This window comes from Cebus imitator, unplaced genomic scaffold (assembly GCF_001604975.1).
Source record: "Cebus imitator isolate Cc_AM_T3 unplaced genomic scaffold, Cebus_imitator-1.0 Scaffold773, whole genome shotgun sequence".
Lineage (NCBI taxonomy): Eukaryota > Metazoa > Chordata > Mammalia > Primates > Cebidae > Cebus > Cebus imitator.
In genome coordinates this window covers 409344-426130 of record NW_016108088.1, presented here as the reverse complement: position 1 = coordinate 426130, position 16787 = coordinate 409344, and the positions used below count along the sequence as shown (strand labels likewise).

General features: G+C 50.0%; 1 protein-coding gene across 1 annotated transcript in view; it reads right to left on the bottom strand.

The window, feature by feature from the left end:
* Nucleotides 1–4456: 4456 nt before the first annotated feature.
* The window catches only part of TMEM255B (transmembrane protein 255B), a 13262-nt gene continuing 931 nt past the window's right edge, over nt 4457–16787 (bottom strand). Inside the window, exons 2-4 of the mRNA XM_037735296.1 lie at nt 9428–9570; nt 6574–6636; nt 4457–4483 (exon numbers count right to left, since the gene is read on the bottom strand). Of these exons, the coding sequence (XP_037591224.1) occupies nt 4457–4483; nt 6574–6636; nt 9428–9570 (233 nt within the window). The remainder of the gene's footprint in view (nt 4484–6573; nt 6637–9427; nt 9571–16787) is intronic.

Sequence of the window (16787 nt, the reverse complement as noted above, 5' to 3'; positions counted from 1 at the left end):
CACCAAGAGAGATGCTGCAGCCCCACAGAAGATCATGGTCACGTCGTCACAGCAGGTGATACTGTTGCTTGTCGCAGACCCAGCTACACACAGGCAGGTTCAGACTCTCATCTTGGTGGGAAATGACACACTGAAGCTAAATATCCCCTTTCCATCCCTCGCATCTCCACCCCTGCCCAAAATTACTAGATTCCTGTTCAGCCGGCTGCCAGACGGGAACACGCCCGTCCCACCCCGATCCCGCCAGAGTGCAGCTGTGCGGAGGCTTCCTCCACAGGAACGCATACCATCCACAACTCTTGACAAGCTCAGGGCTAGCCCTGTGCTGTCCACACCCTCGGGCCCTCCACCCTGGCACAGGCAGCTGTGCCCGTGTGCCGCTTGTACCTGCGCTTTGCCTGTGCTCCACTCCCTAGTTATTTCCCAGCCGTGGGTGAGGTGGTGGGATCCAGGGCACGTGGATGGGGCCCACCCAACACCCCCACTCCAGCACACCCAGCCCTGTGGGACCTACCCAGGGCCGTGGGACCTTGGCAGGGGCTCTTGCCCTGGGCAACTCACAGTGTCCTCACCAGTGACCTGCAGAGCCACGCAGCACTGCCATCCAGGGATATCAGAAATCCACACCCTCCACCAGCCCCACCCAAAGTGGCAAAGACCCTCACAGCTTCCACAGGAGAAGGCACAGGGCCGGATGCCCCAGGAAGGCTGGTGGGGCTCCCAGGACAGCGAGGCCCTGAGCAGAAACTAACAGGGGTGGGCACAAGGAAGGCGGCCGAGACTCCACCCTCCCACACTTAGAGCAATGGAGAAAACAGGCTTGGTCCAGACCAAAGACCTGTGTGTGGTGTGTGTAGTATGTGTGTTGTGTGTAGTGTATGTGGTGTGTATTGTGTGGTGTGTATTGTGTGATGTGTGTGTCATGTGTGTTTTGTGTTGTGTATTGTGTGGTGTCTGTGTTATGTGTAGTGTGTGTTATGTGGTGTGTGTCGTGTATGTGGCATGTAGTATATATGGTGTGTTTTGTGTGGTGTGTGTCATGTGTGTTGTGTGTGGTATATCTGGTGTTTGTCGTGTGTGGTGTGTGTAGTGTGTGTGGCATGTGTCGTGTGTTTGTAGCATATGTGGTGTGTATTATGTGGTGTGTGGCATGTATTGTGTTTAGTGTGTATTGTGTATTGTGTGGTGTGTGTAGTGTGTGTTGTGTGTTGTGTGTCGTGTGTGTGGTATATCTGGTGTGTGTTGTGTGTTGTGTGTAGTATGTGTGGTGTGTGTAGTGTGTGGTGTGTGTGATGTGTGGTGTGTTGTGTGGTGTGTCGTGTTGTGTGTTGTGTGTGGTTTGTGTGTTGTGTGTGTGGTGTGTATCATGTGCCATGTGTGTTGTGTGTAGTGTATGTGGTGTGTTATGTGTGGTGTGTATCATGTGTGCTGTGTGTGTTGTGTGTAGTATGTGTGTGGTGTGTGGTGTGTCATGTGTGGTGTGTGTCATGTGTGGTGCATGTAGTGTATGTGGTGGTATTGTATGGCATGTGCATTGTGTGTGTTGTGTATAGTGTGTGTGTGTTGTGTGGAGTGTGTATTGTGTGGTGTGTGTGATGTACGTTGTGGTGTGTGTCATGTGTGTTGTGTGTAGTGTATGGTGTGTAGTGTGTGGTGTGTGTGGTGTGTGGCATGCATGTGTTTTGCATTGTGTGGAGTGTGTCATGTGTGTGTCTGTGCATATGCATGTACATGGGACACAGGAGAATTGCCAGTTAACACTGTTTTATGCCCTTCCCTTTCCCATCCCTGTGGGACTGTGCCAGGTTACAGAGCTCTTCCTGAAATCAATGATTCATATGCCTGTTTGGGTAAGGAGCAAACAGTAACTCATTCATCAGTGGAAAAATATCTAAAGCTGATGTGATTTGGGGCATTCTTCAGATGTCACTGGAGGCTAACATGATAATGGGCAGGGATAATGGTGAAGCCATTTCTAATGATCGGATTCCAGCCCTTAAGTGAACAGAGTGAAATCTTTACAAATGAAATGACATCATGTCTGGAACTTGCTTCTAAACAGCATGAGAAGGTGGGAGTGAACAGGACAAGTGATGCAGTTGGTGGGGCGTGGAGGGTCCATTATGTGATTCTATCCACGCTTGTATGAGCTTAAAGTTTTCTGTGGTAAAAATTAAAAATAAAAAGAAATTGAGAAGAAAGTGTTCATGTGTATCTGTATGCATTTGAAATACACTCATTCTCTCTGTAGCTGACATTCACAGCCTGCCATTGATGCCTTTTGAAATAACTTGAATGTTCTGACATCGATGCACTTAAAACAGGTGTATAACAATGACCACTACCTTCTGGAAACCTGTCACGGACAAGATATTCTCATGTGCATTGGCTCGAATGTTCCCAACCACCATGCAAACGAAGCAACTGAGGCTGAAAATGCTTCAGTAAGTTTCCTAAGATCACACAGCACTCATGGGCACCCAGGTTAAATTACTGTGAGATAGTAAAAGATGCATTCACCACACAACATTAGCCCAGAAGAATGCCTCCCCTGAAAAGGCAGAAATTAGCCTGCACAGGCATCACAGACAACCCCTCAGAGCTCTGGGCTGGGGCATCTGGGTGCCCTCCTCACCTGGGTGCGGAAAAGCCCATGGAAAGGTGAACACCACTTGGCTCTGGCAGTTGCTGTCACTCTTGGGTCTTTATCCTGTTATTCCAGTACCCATGTGCTTTTACCAAAGCCATAGAAATGGTCCCCCTGCATCCAGACTGGAAAGGAAGAAGCAAGTGTTTCTATTTGTAGAAGACATGCTCTAGTAGATACAAAATCCTAAAGAATTCATTTTTTTAAAAACTACTAGAACAAAGAAACAAGTTCTGCAGGGTTGCAGGATGTTAGATCAACATACAAAGTCAATTGTATTTGTAAACGCTTGCAATGGACAACCCAAAAGTTAAATTCAATTCCACCTGAAATAGCCTCAAAAAGAATAAAGTACTTAAGAATAAATTTAATTTGGTAAGTACTTAATTTAATAACTACTGAAGAATAAGTAAATTTGATGCAAAACTTATACTCTAAAAACTACAAAACATTGTTTTTAAAAATTATAGAAGGTCTAAGTAACTGGGAAAGCATTCCATGTTCATGGATTGGCGTACTTAACATTAAGATGGTAACCCTCCCTACACTGAGCTACAGATTCAATACATCCCTACCAGAATCCCAGCTGGCTTCCTTGTAGAAATTGACCAATTGATTCTAAAATTCATATGGAATTGCAAGGGGTTCAGAATTGCCAAAATAATCCTGAAAAAGAAGAAGAAAGCTGGAAGACTCATGGCCCTTATTTCAAACTTACTATGAAGTTACAGTAATCAAGACTGTGTGGTACTGGTGCAAGCACAGACTATAGATTAATAGAATATAATTAAAAGTCTACAAATAAACCCATATAGCTATGGCCAATTAATTTTCAACAAGGGTGTTAAGACCATGGAGAGAGTTAATTCAAGGTGGATCACAGAACCAAATGGAAGAGTTAAAACTATAAAAACTCTTCTAGAAAAATCTAGGGATAAATCTTCACGTACTTAGATTTGCAAAGGATTCTCAGATATGACACCAAAAGCATAAACAACAAAAGAAAAAATAGATTAATTGGAGTTCATCAAAATTAAAAACTTTTGTGTCTCAAAGGATACCACTAGGAAAGTGCAAAGGCAACTTACAGAATGTGAGGAAATATCTGCAAATCACATATCTGAGAAGGCACTTGTATCTAGAATACATAAATGACTGACAACTCAACAGGAAAAGGCAACCCAATGTAAAAACGAGCAAAGGAAATGAACAGCCATTTCTCCAAGAACGTATGCAAATGGCCGATAGGCACATGAAGAGATGCTCAACATCACTAACCATCAGAGAAATGCAATCGAAACCATGATGAGATACCATTTAACACTCGTTGGATGACTAGAATCAAAACCAGACAGTAGCAAGTGCTGATGAGGGAGTGCAGGAGCTGGAGCCCTCATGCCTGCCTGTGGGGATGTAACATGGGGCAGCCACTTTGGAAAACAGTCCAGCAGTTCCTCAAATGATTAGACAGGATTACTGTATGACCCAGCAATTCCACTCCTAGGTACATGCCCAAAAGAAATGAAAACACATGTTCACACAGACACCTATGCACAGACGTTCACAGCATCATTGTTCGCAACAGCCAAAGGGTGGAAACAGCCATAATGCCCATTGCCTGGTGAACGGATAAGTGTGGCCTGTCCATACAGTGGATTATTACTCAGCTATAGAAAGCAAGGAAATTCGGAAGAAGTTTAAAGACATGATGCACAGTGCCAGACACCAGACACAGAGACTGCAAATTACTCCTTACTCCCACCACACACAAGCCCAGAGTGGGAATCTACAGAGACCACATATTACATGCTACTCCCCCACACGCAAGCACAGACACTAGATACAGAGAACGCATATTACACATTACTCCCGCACACGCAAGCCCAGAGTGGGAATCTAGAGACAGGAAGCTGATTCCTGGTCACTTAGGCTGGGTAGGTGGGGTGCTAACAGAAGGGGGCGGGTTTCTTGCTGAGGTGATTCGTGTTCTTAACACGGGCTGTGCTGATGGTTCACATACATGTGAATACACTAAAAGCCATTGAATTGTGCACTTTATATGGGTGAGTTTTACGGAATGCAGACTATATCTCATTAAAGCCTTTTTTTTTTAAAGGAAAGAGAAATAGACCCATACTGCCCACCTATCCTGTGCATTGCCAAAGCCCAGCTTCACACCCAGCTTCTGTCTTCGGGAGGCCTTCCATCCGCAGGCCCACCCAGCACCCTGCAGGCCCACCCAGCCCCACAGACCCCGAAGAGATGCTGTCTAGAGACCATCACGGGGGCAAGCTGACTCCCAAAGGTGGCCTCTATTTCCAACACCATTCTGCAGACTGGTGTGCATGAGGCCTTTGCCCACCTTGGTCAGCTGTGATGCCCACCCTCAGGAGCGAACAATGGGAGGTGGCTGGGAGAGGAGATGCCAGGCCTATCTCTCCATCTCTTTGCAACTGCTGGCCAAGAATGGCATCTCACCCTGCAGTGCACACTGTATCCAATGCAGAACAGAACACTTTGCTCCACCAGAATCCCAGTCTCTTTGCAGCCACCCCTACAGCCCTCCAGGGACGTCCCATCCTCATGCCATCAGGCTCCATCTGCCCAAGGTTCAGTTTCCTAGGCAGCAGAAGCAGTTTGCTGGGTCCCGTGCGGGGCGATATGGTTTGGCTGTGTCCTTACCCAAATCTCACCTTGGATTCTTATGTGTTGTGGGAGGGACCTGGTGGGAGGCAATTGAATCACGGGGCAGGTCTCTCCATGCTGTTCTTATGACAGTGAGTCTCATGAGACCTGACAGTTATTAGAAGAGGGAGTTCCCCTGAACAAGCGCTCACTCTCTTGCCTGCTGCCCTCCATGTAAGATGTGACTTGCCCCTCCTCGCCTTCTGCCATAATTGTGAGGCTTTCCCAGCCACGTGGCACTGTAAGTCCAATTAAACCTCTTTCTTTTGTAAATTACCCAGCCTTAGGTATGTCTTTATCAGCAGCATGGAAACAGACTAATACATGGGGCTCCGAGGGCACACACTGTGGCCCAGCCATCTCACCCTCCCTGTTGGCCTGGAAGCCAGGAACAGGCAGGGGTTGGGGGCCCAACGCAGGTCATTTGCACACGGGATGATACAATAAGATGACAACCAGTGCAGGGAGAGCTGGGAACTCCAGCCTGGTCTGAGGCAACAACTGGATGAGGCAGAAATGGCCCAGCCACCTCCCCTCTGAACCCTGATCTTAAAATTCAATCCTGGCTGTCACCATGACTCACAAAATTAACTAGTTTTTGTTTTTAAAGTTATAGCCCCCAAAGCTGCATAAACAAAACAGACTTCCAGTTGGACCTGTTTGCTGCTGCCATGCAGACAGCCACTCGCATCATGGACAGGCGGTGTCTAGATTTCACTCTGCATTTCTGCCGCGTGAACCAGGGGCTCCTTCCTGGTTTTATGTCTTTACCTCTCCTCTTAGTCTGGGCAAGATAAACATTAACCAAACTCAGATGAGAGAGAAGACTCTAGAGCTGCTGGTTCAAAAGGAAGAGAGGCTCATGCATGCATTTTTGCCTGAACTTTACACACTAGGACTTGATTTAATTTGCCACCCCCATCCCAACTTCACGCCCTCACTGAGCTTCCCAGGCCTCACCGTTGGTGCCTGCACACCATGTGAGGTTGATGCAGCAGCAACCCAGGGCAATGCTCAATTAGACTAAGGTGTGAATTGTGCCCACTGAGCCCTGCACCCAGGACTGGGCGGGCCACAGCCCGGGGAGCCTCAGAGCTGGTCCTGTAGATGCCAATGCCTTGGGGAGTGGGGGTAGGGGGGCGCTGACTCTTCTCAGAGCTCCAGCATGGCTGTACCATCCCCGGAGGAGGCCTCATGCGCCCCATCACCCCACATTTGGAAGGAGTGCTGAGCTTTCTTACCATTTGCCTTCTATTCTCCACCAAGTTGATGCCAATAATTCCCAAGAAGGATCCGAAGCCAAGCTGAAACCAACGAAGAACAAGAGAGAAACACTCATTAGTGTGCTTGGCAGCTTAACACCAGAACACCGACATTTAACAGCAAACAATCCCGCCCTCAAAAGCATTTTATCCAGGGGCAAAGGCCAGACGTCCCCACCTCAGAGCCTCAACCACTGGGCAGAGGTGTGCCAGCCGGCGTTGGGTGGACGTCTCTGCAACGTCACCGTCCTGCCGTCTCTGCTCAGAGGTATTTAATGATGAGCGTGTTTGGCTTGTGATTGTGGGGAAAGAGAGGATCCGGCTCCTCCCCCAGAGACAGCATCTTCTCGGGGGCCCAGGGCCACCACGCACCACCATCTGCCCCGTCTTCTCCAGGTCTGCGATGCCCCTCAGCACGGCTCCTGGGTAAAGTATTAGGAAACTACAGCCGTGGGCCCCAGGGCCACCTGTGACACCCGCTGAGACTGCCTGACCGTGCCTGCTGCTTCGGGAGGGCGAGCAGGGCAGGCTGTCAGCAGGGAGGCACCCTGGAGAAGGGTGGGGAAAGGGCGCCTGGGCCAGGCATGGGGGGGCCTTGGACTGCAGCACAGGTCACCAGGGTTCCGGCAGAGCCCCCTTGCTCCACAGGAAGCCCCAGCCCTGGGTAGAAAATGATGCTGGGATGTCGGGAAATACAGAGGCCAGCGGCCGGGCACCCACACCCTCCACAACAGGCCCATCCTGGCACGTGACGCCCACCTAGTGGATGAATTTTTTAAATCAGTGCGAAGAACTTGCGTTTCAGCAACGCCCACCGAAAACGCGGCTTGGAGCAGCCCACGAAAGTGTCTCTCGCAGACAACATAGCGACACCAAGGATCGATTCTGCGGAGGTCTAAGGCAGCTGCTGCTCACACGCTGCCACACCGGCCTGTCACATTTCCCAGTGGGTGTCCGGTGGAAGGCGTGGCCCGCGCAGTACAGCCTTGGAGCTCCTGGGGCCGTGGTGTGGAGTTTAACGCAGTGGACACCGGACTTCTTTATGTGAATAGTTTCACCTTTATCTGTAACTGTGTCTGTGTGTCTGTGGTGATAGGCACGTACCCATGTGATTTTCACCAATGGTTTGAGAATTCGCCAGGGATAGGAATATTTCTTCATGGGCTGAGCTTCAAAATACCTCAGCTCAACTCCACAGTTCAAAAATATCAAAATTTCACTTCAACATACATGTATTAAAATATATCTGTTTCACTACATTTTATTTTTGGGGGACTTTAAAAAAAGAGCCTTTCTTGACAATGTTGAGATGTTTTCATGTTCTAGGCCGCTTCTTCTGAGATCAGCTTTTTCCTTAAAGTCTCTACGTTGGCAAAAATCTCCAGAGAGGTGACTCTTCGCCACATTTCCTTAAAGCTAATTTTATTTGTTGTCTCTAGTTGGCTTTCAGAACTGTCTGGGCTAAAGGTAATTTCAATCTGGTCAGTGTAGTGTTAATTCATCACCCAGAAAGTAGATTCTTTACAGAGCATAGCTCGACAGTTAACCGTTTATTTTTTTATTATGTTATTTTGAGGAAACTCTCAAACAAGTGAAGCTTGAGAACAAACAAACAAAACCAGCACTCAGGGTTGATCTGATATTTTGCAAATCACTTGGGGTTCCCTCCTCACAGCCGCCTGCCCTCTGGGTTCCCAGGCCCCCCTTTCTGCTCAGGAAGCAGAAAGCCCCTCACATATGAGACCAGGGTCCTCACACCACTGGCCTCTTGCAATTTTACCAATAAAACTTTTTCTGCACAGATACTGTTTGTATACGTTTATTCATGAACTATACACAGGTAGATAGCGTAGATGTACAAGGCAGAGCCTAAAGATATAAACAAAGGTGAAATAAACAACATTTGTAAAGTATTTCTGAATGCTGAGTGCCAAAAATCTTTTGTCTTTGCTGATTGTCATCAATAATATTATCCGTCTTGGCTGTACTTTAGGTGAGAGTCACAAGATTGAAGAAGCCACATTTTAAAGTCTTGATTTAGCAGTTTATGACATAGCAGCCGGGCTCCGGGGCATGGGAAGGGCATCACAGCTGATCCAAGCCACTTCCACAGAGGTTCACTGTCCCAGAATGCAAGCACTTAGGGCAATTTTTATTGCTAATGACAGCGGATGTAATTTCATAGTTCAAAAAATCTCGGTAATTTGGATCTGGGTGACCAGTTCTCGCCAGGCCCAATTAGGCTACCATCAATTTACCTCGCCGCCTTACTGTCCAAAATCTGGTCTGAGGGGTGGTGACGCCAGCACCATCACCTTCTGGTCGTTCCCACCTGAGCGTGGCACTAATACAATCTTTGATCCATGGCTTCTTGGCAGGAATCGTTTCTTCCATGGGCTGGGGTAGTGGACCTGGACCCTCAGGGTAAAATCCTTCTGGGGTGCTGGGGAGGCTCTGTTTGGCCTTTTCGGGCATCCTGGACTCCTGGCTCCTCCTCCACCTTGGACATTTCCCGTCACCAGGCTCTGGCCCCTCTCGCCCCCTGGTCACCCTGTGACCATATCAGGTCAGCCCGGACAATGGAGGGCCCCTGGCCCTGTTTTAAGGTCAGCCTGGACCTCAACCTGAAACCTCTCTGCCTTGGACCTGCCTCCGTCCCAGGTCCTGGGGATTGGGACGTGCACGTCTGTGGGGGCCGTAACGCTGCTGACCACAAGCACCGATTGAAGCCCTCCCACCTTCAGCCCCAGCCCTGTGACCTGGCGTAGACTCCACCCTGAGAGAACCACACACCACCTGCCCCCCAGCCAGGCCACCGGCTCAGCACACTCACAATGATCCCCGGGTAGTAGCCCCCCACGGTCACGTTCTCCGTCCTGGTTGTGGCAGCCAGCCCGATGGTCACTATGAGGACGGACACCAGCAGCAGAGACCCCACAAACCAGAGCGACGTCTTCTTCCTCCTTGCGAGCCCTTCTGTGGGGAGAAAGATGGAGACAGGTCAGTGAGGGCTCAGGTTCGGGAGGGTGTCACGGGCGCCCTCTTCTCCCAGCCCAGCAAGCTCTGGGCCGTGCTCCAAGGCCCAGAGGTCCTGGGAGGCACTATCCTCGTCTGCCCCCAGACCCACCTCAGGGGTCCACCCCCAACCTCCGTTAGATAACAGAATGAAACCTCTGGACCATAAGCCACTGTACTGGATGGCCTGGTATTTGCAACCAAACCTAATTCTAAGTGTCACAGAACCCAAGAAAGCCAACCAGAGAGGGCCACTTCCCTCAGCCTGCCTCTTCCTCAGTGTGACTCTCTCCCCTCGGTGTCCCAGTGTCCCCGGGAGGACAGGGAACATCTTTTGATCTTTTGTTTACTGTTTTGTCATCACCGTTTGCTCACGGACACACCCTCTCTACCTGCCTATTACGGCCACACACAGTGGCGGGGTGCTGCCACCAAGGGAGGGGCAGGGAGAGAGGAAGGAACGCAGCAGCCATCCAGCTGCGCCGTCTGTCTTGCTTTGTTTTGTTTTTTGAAAACTAAATCATCTTGATCCCTGTGTGACTCCAAACGAAACTGGGAATTTAAAAAACCATGGCAAGGTCTTCTACTCCAAGATTGTGAAAATCAACATTTGTGTGTGTGCACATGTGTGTGTGCATGCGTGTGTGAGTGCGTGTGTTCAGGGGAAGCAGATCCCACACTGGAGAGCCACCAGCAGTGAGAACGGCCACGCAGACATCATCCACACTCTAGAAGGTCCACGTCTGAAGATTTACACTTCCGCAATCCCATCAGCAGAGCTCAATGGCAAGGAAAGCTTATCGTGCCCAAAGAAGGGACTGTTAAGTCCTCGGAAATGAGTTTCACAAACCTATAAATCAATGTACAGATGCAGGATCGCTCTGCTGACCTGAGAGAGCCATTTTTATCTGGCTGACCCAGCAAGGGCACAGCCTTCCTTCCAGGCCCCCTCAGACTCAGCACAGCCACTGGCACAGGCACCCCACCTGCCTCTTGACCCTCACAAAAATACACTTATCCCAAGAATTTCATCCTAAAACGCTTTTTACCTTCCACCTTGCAGGGGACCAGGTCACTCCATTTGCTAACGTAAGAAACCATTGGCTCCCACCAGCCAGGCAGGCCGCCCCGCCAGGCCCGCTACACCAAGGCAGCCAGCAGCACCATCCTCAGTTTATGCTCCAGGCTGAAGGCCAGAGGTTTCAGCCTCTCCCTGGTTGCCCCATCTCCCGCCTCCTTAGAGGCAGGCTTGTTCTGCATCCACAGGGCCTTTGCACCTGCTGTCTCCCAGCCAGGTGCTTGGAGCCCCTCCCAGCACCCTCTGAAGGCCTTTTTTAAATGTTGTTGCACAGATACCCCGAGCACAGTAGTCCCCACTCACCCCTGCGCTCTCCACAGTCACCTCCTCACTTCTGCCCCTGCAGAGCCTCCCCGGGTGTGAGGAGGCTGAGGGGATGCCAGACAGAGTACACGCTGCAGACATTGGAAAAGGCCAAGTTCAGTGGAGAAAACTTAGGAAGGGCTGGGGTCAGGGTGCTCGGGATGCGTCACCCACAGGCAGCGGGCAGAGGACAAAGCCTTCCCTGAGGGGCCTGACGATGGCACGGCGCACCCTTCAGCCCAGTGGAGTGAGGCCCTCCTTCTGAAAGCCACCCTACTGAGACACCGAAGGCTGCGGGCCGGGGAGCAGTTCCCACACCCAGCCCAGGAACCCGCCCTGAGTGTGGGCTCCCCTGCAGCCAGGGCCACGCCTGTGCCCTACTGGTACCCAAGCGACTTCTGCAGGAGTCATGCTGAATAAGCTTGGAGGGATGAGCAAGTGGGTGGACGTGGGGGCGGGCACAGCACCAGGAGGCCAGAGGCCAGGCTGGCCGCCCAGCACCTGGCACCCACACGTCATCCGGTGTCTGTTAGAATGACACTCCCCCCCGCCCCGCCCCATGCCCGCAGCCACACCCCTGCCCGGCCCATCCCAGGCCACTCCCATGCCCCTGCTCGTCCCATCCAAGGCCACGCCCACACCCCTGCCCGGCCCATCCCAGGCCACGCCCACGCCCCAGTTCATCCCATCCAAGGCCACGCCCATGCCCTGTTCATTCCATCCAAGGCCACGCCCACGCCCCTGCCGGTTCCACCCCAGGCCACGCCCATGCCACGCCCGTTCCATCCCAGGCCACGCCCACACCCCGTTCATCCCCTCCAAGGCCACGCCCATGCCCAGTTCATTCCATCCAAGGCCACGCCCACGCCCCTGCCGGTTCCACCCAGGCCACTCCCATGCCCCTGCTCGTCCCATCCAAGGCCACGCCCACGCCCCTGCCGGTCACATCCAAGGCCACGCCCACGCCCCGCCCGACCCATCCCAGGCCACGCCTGCCTTCCTGTGCGCGTGGAGCGCGTCCCTTCTAGTCCTTAGATGGGGAGGACACTCCCCTCGGGTGAGCGAGGCCCGAGCACGCGACGCCTGCCCTGCACGAGGGATGGACGCTGTACCTGCCAGTCGGGAACGCGCGAGGCCTCCTCCAGCTCTGCCTCTGCGTTCCTGGCTTTTCAGCCTCAGACTTCCTTCCGCCTCCCCGCGTCCCTCGTGCTATTTGTGAACTAAAAACCAACCCTCTTTGGGCTGGAAAAACTTAGGAAGGTGATAATGACGTTTTTACAAGGAAAAGGAAGACTCTGGGTCTATGCTGAAAAGCATGATTTTTATGCTGCTCACAAGAGCAATATTTTTTATAGACCACTCATAAATACTGAAAAATACAAAAGGGAAAATTAAATTCACAGTAACCCAAATTAACAAGTAGGTATAAAATCTTATGGTCTTTTTTCAATGCACTATGTTCTTTTTAAAGCATTTTTTCTCAAAGTAGGACCCCAATATTATAGTAGAGTTTTCACTGAAATATTGCAATTTGTTAAAAACCTGAAAGGTTATATGTTCACGGTCGTTTCCCCGAGAGACAGGAACGATGGCGGCAGCTCCGGCGTCTCCGTCGGGAAGTTGAGGCGGGAAATGACAAAGCCAGCTGGAAGCGAGTGGGCAGAGGAAGGAAGGCACCTCCCGTGGGGGAAACTCTGTTCTGGTTGATTCATGTTAGAAAGGTAGGTAAACTTTTCAAAAATGGACACAAAATTTAAAAATATATGCAATTCCACATTTTGGAAGTTAATGAAGCTGTCATTGTGGAATGACACAAAATCATCCTATTAACGACAGTCCTACCATCCTGGGATTGGGCAGCGCATGGATTTTCAGAGCAGTGTGACTTCCTGATCTCATTCCGTCGTGACCAGAGGCTCCGGGTCGCCTCACCAGCCTCCACGGAGCACCTGCCAGTGCAGCCAAATGCCAGGTGTCTTCGGCTCACGCGATTCCCCCTTCGGGTGCCTTTCCTGTTTTCCCTCAGGTCTCATTCCAATCTTTTGACTGTTTTCATGTGTTTTAAGAGCAATAGGATTTCTAAAACTAAATTTTATGGCACTAAGTATTTGAGAAAATTATCAGACAAATGCTCTCCTAAAGGATTTTGTTGTGTGCTTTTTCTTAATTAAATGCCCTGCACACATGTAACATTATGCTCCAAGTAATTGACCAGATGACTCAGCGTCTGCTTCGAGCCACAGGTAGAACCTTCCGTGGGGCTCCTGTCCCAGCCTCCTGGGGATGCCTGTCTGTCAGGACCTCCTTGACTCCATTCTGGTTCTTAAAGCCGGAAGCTCTGTTTGCTTCATTGGCATGAAGAGTGGGGGCCCAGCAAGCCAGAGGTAGAACCTTCCGTGGGGCTCCTGTCCCAGCCTCCTGTGGATGGCTGTCTGTCAGGACCTCCTTGACTCCATTCTGGTTCTTAAAGCCGGAAGCTCTGTTTGCTTCATTGGCATGAAGAGTGGGGGCCCAGCAAGACCCACTGGGTTATCTGCCCTTGTCTAGTCAGTCGGTAACATGTTGATTTGCTAATTACTAAGCGAAGTGTTGGACACATCTCCTCTGAAATCACACAAATCCTCCTACTAACCGTTTTCAACCTAACTTTGCTGTTTACCCCTCTTTCCTGAGTCTGACTTCTCCCTGTATCTGCTGCATAATAAAAAGCAGAAGGTATGAGCCACCCTTTTATCAGCATTTTTATCGCAGATTCCTAGATTAATACAGGTCTAGAAACACAGCAGGACTTACATGGGACTCTGGAAGAAATGGTTCTGAATAATCTCATTCAACTACGCAATGGTAATATTCTGACTCCAGGTGTAATAGAGATAGCAAAAAGAAGAGTCCCAACCGTATATACATTTTATAAATACATGACACAGCATAAAAATAAGACAAAAATCAACTCAAGAAAAGAAGGTGGGATTTTTTTTTTTTTTGAGATATAGTCTCGCTCTGTTGCCCAGGCTGGAGTGCAAGGGTGCAATCTCAGCTCACTGCAACATCTGCCTCCTGGGTTCAAGCAATTCTCCCTGCCTCACCCTCCCAAGTAGCTGGGATTATGGGTGCCTACCACCACACCCAGCTAATTTTTTGTATTTTTAGTAGAGATGGGGTTATGTCATGTTGGCCAGGCTGGTCTCAAACCCCTGACTTCAAATGATCCACCTGCCTCAGCCTTCCAAAGTGGTAGGATTACAGGCATGAGCCACTGCACCTGGCCGATATCTTTAGAATTACCGTAAGATATAAGCATTTTAAGGTCTTTCAAAAGAAAGGGGGTTCCACTTAGGAGAAAGATAACTGAAATCACCTGAATAATTTCTTGAATTTCCTGTCCTGTTAGCAGAAATACTGTTATTATGTGCACTGTTAAAATTAAAGTGTTCCTAAGTGCCCTATTAATTAAAATATCTACTGTAAGTTTATTGCAGAGGCAGCTTACAGGGACTGGACCCAAACCATTCTGGGTCTATCCAGACCCACTGTGTGGCCTTGAGCAGCCGTTTGATCTCTGAGCCTGGGAGCAGAGAACCCCATGAGAGGCAAGAGCTCTGCCTATCTTGTTTCTGGTTCCCAGTGCCCAAATGAGGACACAGACACATCTCCTAGTGTGGAATGAATGAAGGCACTTCAGTCTCCTGAGCTGTAGGATGGAAATCATGAGAACCACCTGCTTACCCACTTCTCAAGATTGTGGTAAGTATCCAGTGAGACACGATACGTGAGCTTTCCTACAAGTTTTTGTCAGTGTGAATATGCTGATCGCCAGGGCAGTGTTAGCTGTAAGACGCCATAGCAGTTATCTTGAGACTGTGATAACCGTCCATTGAGGCATGGTACACGGGCTCCCGTACGGGACTTTGTCAACGTAATGAATATGCTAATCATCAGGGCACAGCTGTCATCCTTCACCAGCACTTCTCCCACTGGGAGTTGCCAGAAGTTCTGAGACGTGAAGATGAGTGGGTCAACAGCTACCTCTGTGCTATCGTGCTTGTGGATTTTCTAATTCTAGTCTTCCCCAGGTGCAGCCCATCTAGAGTGTCTCAGAATATCTCCTTGTCACTCCCCAACTAGCCCCCAGTTCTCCCACCTGACCAGCTGTCCCCTTCCTGGCTCCCACCCCCAGCCTTGGCTGGAGGAGCTGAACCACAGGAGCCTGTGTCCATGCCTGGGCCTACCTGGAAGAGGTGCGAGGCTGGAGGCCAGGGTTTACCTGCCCCTCGGACCACTTCCTCTACTCTGAAGAGCCAGGAAGGGAAATGTCACAAAGCACGGGCGGTGACACCGCCGGGAAGGTTCCAAGAGACCATCTTCCTGCCAGCAGGGCCTGGCATGCCCAAAAAGAAGGATGAGTTCCATTTAATCATGTGGGGACACCAGTCATGGTGTCAAAGTAATAATCCCAGGTAAAACTGTCATCACTCAGCCATCAATTTCCCTTTCATTCTGATCTTACACATGCCCAGAATGGTGAACAAAGAAGTACAAAGAAGAAAAACCATAATCCCACCCCTAGACACACCAAAACAGAAAGACCATAATCCCACCCACAGACACACCAGGGCTTCATATATTTTAGTAAAAGACCAACTCCAGGCAAAAAGACACATAATCCCACCCCCAGACGCACCGAGGCAGAAAGACCATAATCCCACCCCCAGATAAACAACAGCAGAAAGATCATAATCCCACCCCCAGATAAACAACAGCAGAAAGACCATAATCCCACCCCCAGACACAGCAATGTTTCATATACTAAAAAGACCAGCTCCAGGTATTATGTTTTAAGGTTTAAAGTTCTTTGTCAGAAGAAAATCTAAGTCAAGTGCTATTTTTAAACCATCAAGGCATTCTAATATAATAATGATAAAACTAGTTAGTAAACAATAAATAGTTATTATTACTATGCATTAATAGACTGATCCATTTCCTGGAGAATGAAGACACCTAAATACGTTTGATCATAGAGCATTTGGCTTTAGAGAGTGGAAGGTATATAGCGGTTTCTTTTAGAAAGAAGCCAGATTCCTCAATTATTTTAAATAACAGTAACTCATTTGGTTGTTTGAGACTTTCCAAAGACGCCCGATCAGAGGGCCGTGAGGTGAATCCCCAGCAGTTTCGTTGAATTATTTCTGCGGGAGGGAGGGAGCGGCCGAGCCCCCTAGACGTCACCCAACCCCTCAGTTCAGCCATCAGAGCTTCACTCACTAGGGAACTCCGTTCCCCTCGATCTGCGCAGCCCTCTCCCCTCAGGGAAACACCCTACGTTTTTCCCATCCCGCCGTTTCCCAGCAGAGCACCGCGCCCGGCTTGCACACTTGTGAGAACACAGCAGCTTTCCTGTTTTCCTGCCTGTGCCCGCTCCAAGGCTGCAGGGCCTTGATCTGGGAAGTGGGACAGTTGGAGTCCACGAACACCCTGGGGAGAAACGCGAGGGGGCGAGCCGAGGCCAGGCGGCACTGTAAGATTCTGTAAGCACCTCTGCACCGTCAAGCAGAAAAAACGCTACCTGGCTCTTCGAAATGAAGTTTCCCCAGAAAATGGGTAGGTTGGAATAAATGGAAAAGCTGGAAGAGGAGCACACGGTGGGTGTTCCCGTTAAGTGTGGTGGCCTCTTCTTCATGAGAAAACCCAACTGGGGAAGAGCCGCAAAGAGGACCCGACGTAGAGTCAGAGAAAGGCAGGTAGAAAGAAAGAGTGAGAAGGCAGAGACAGGAGGGGGAGGCAGAAAGAGGGAGGGAGA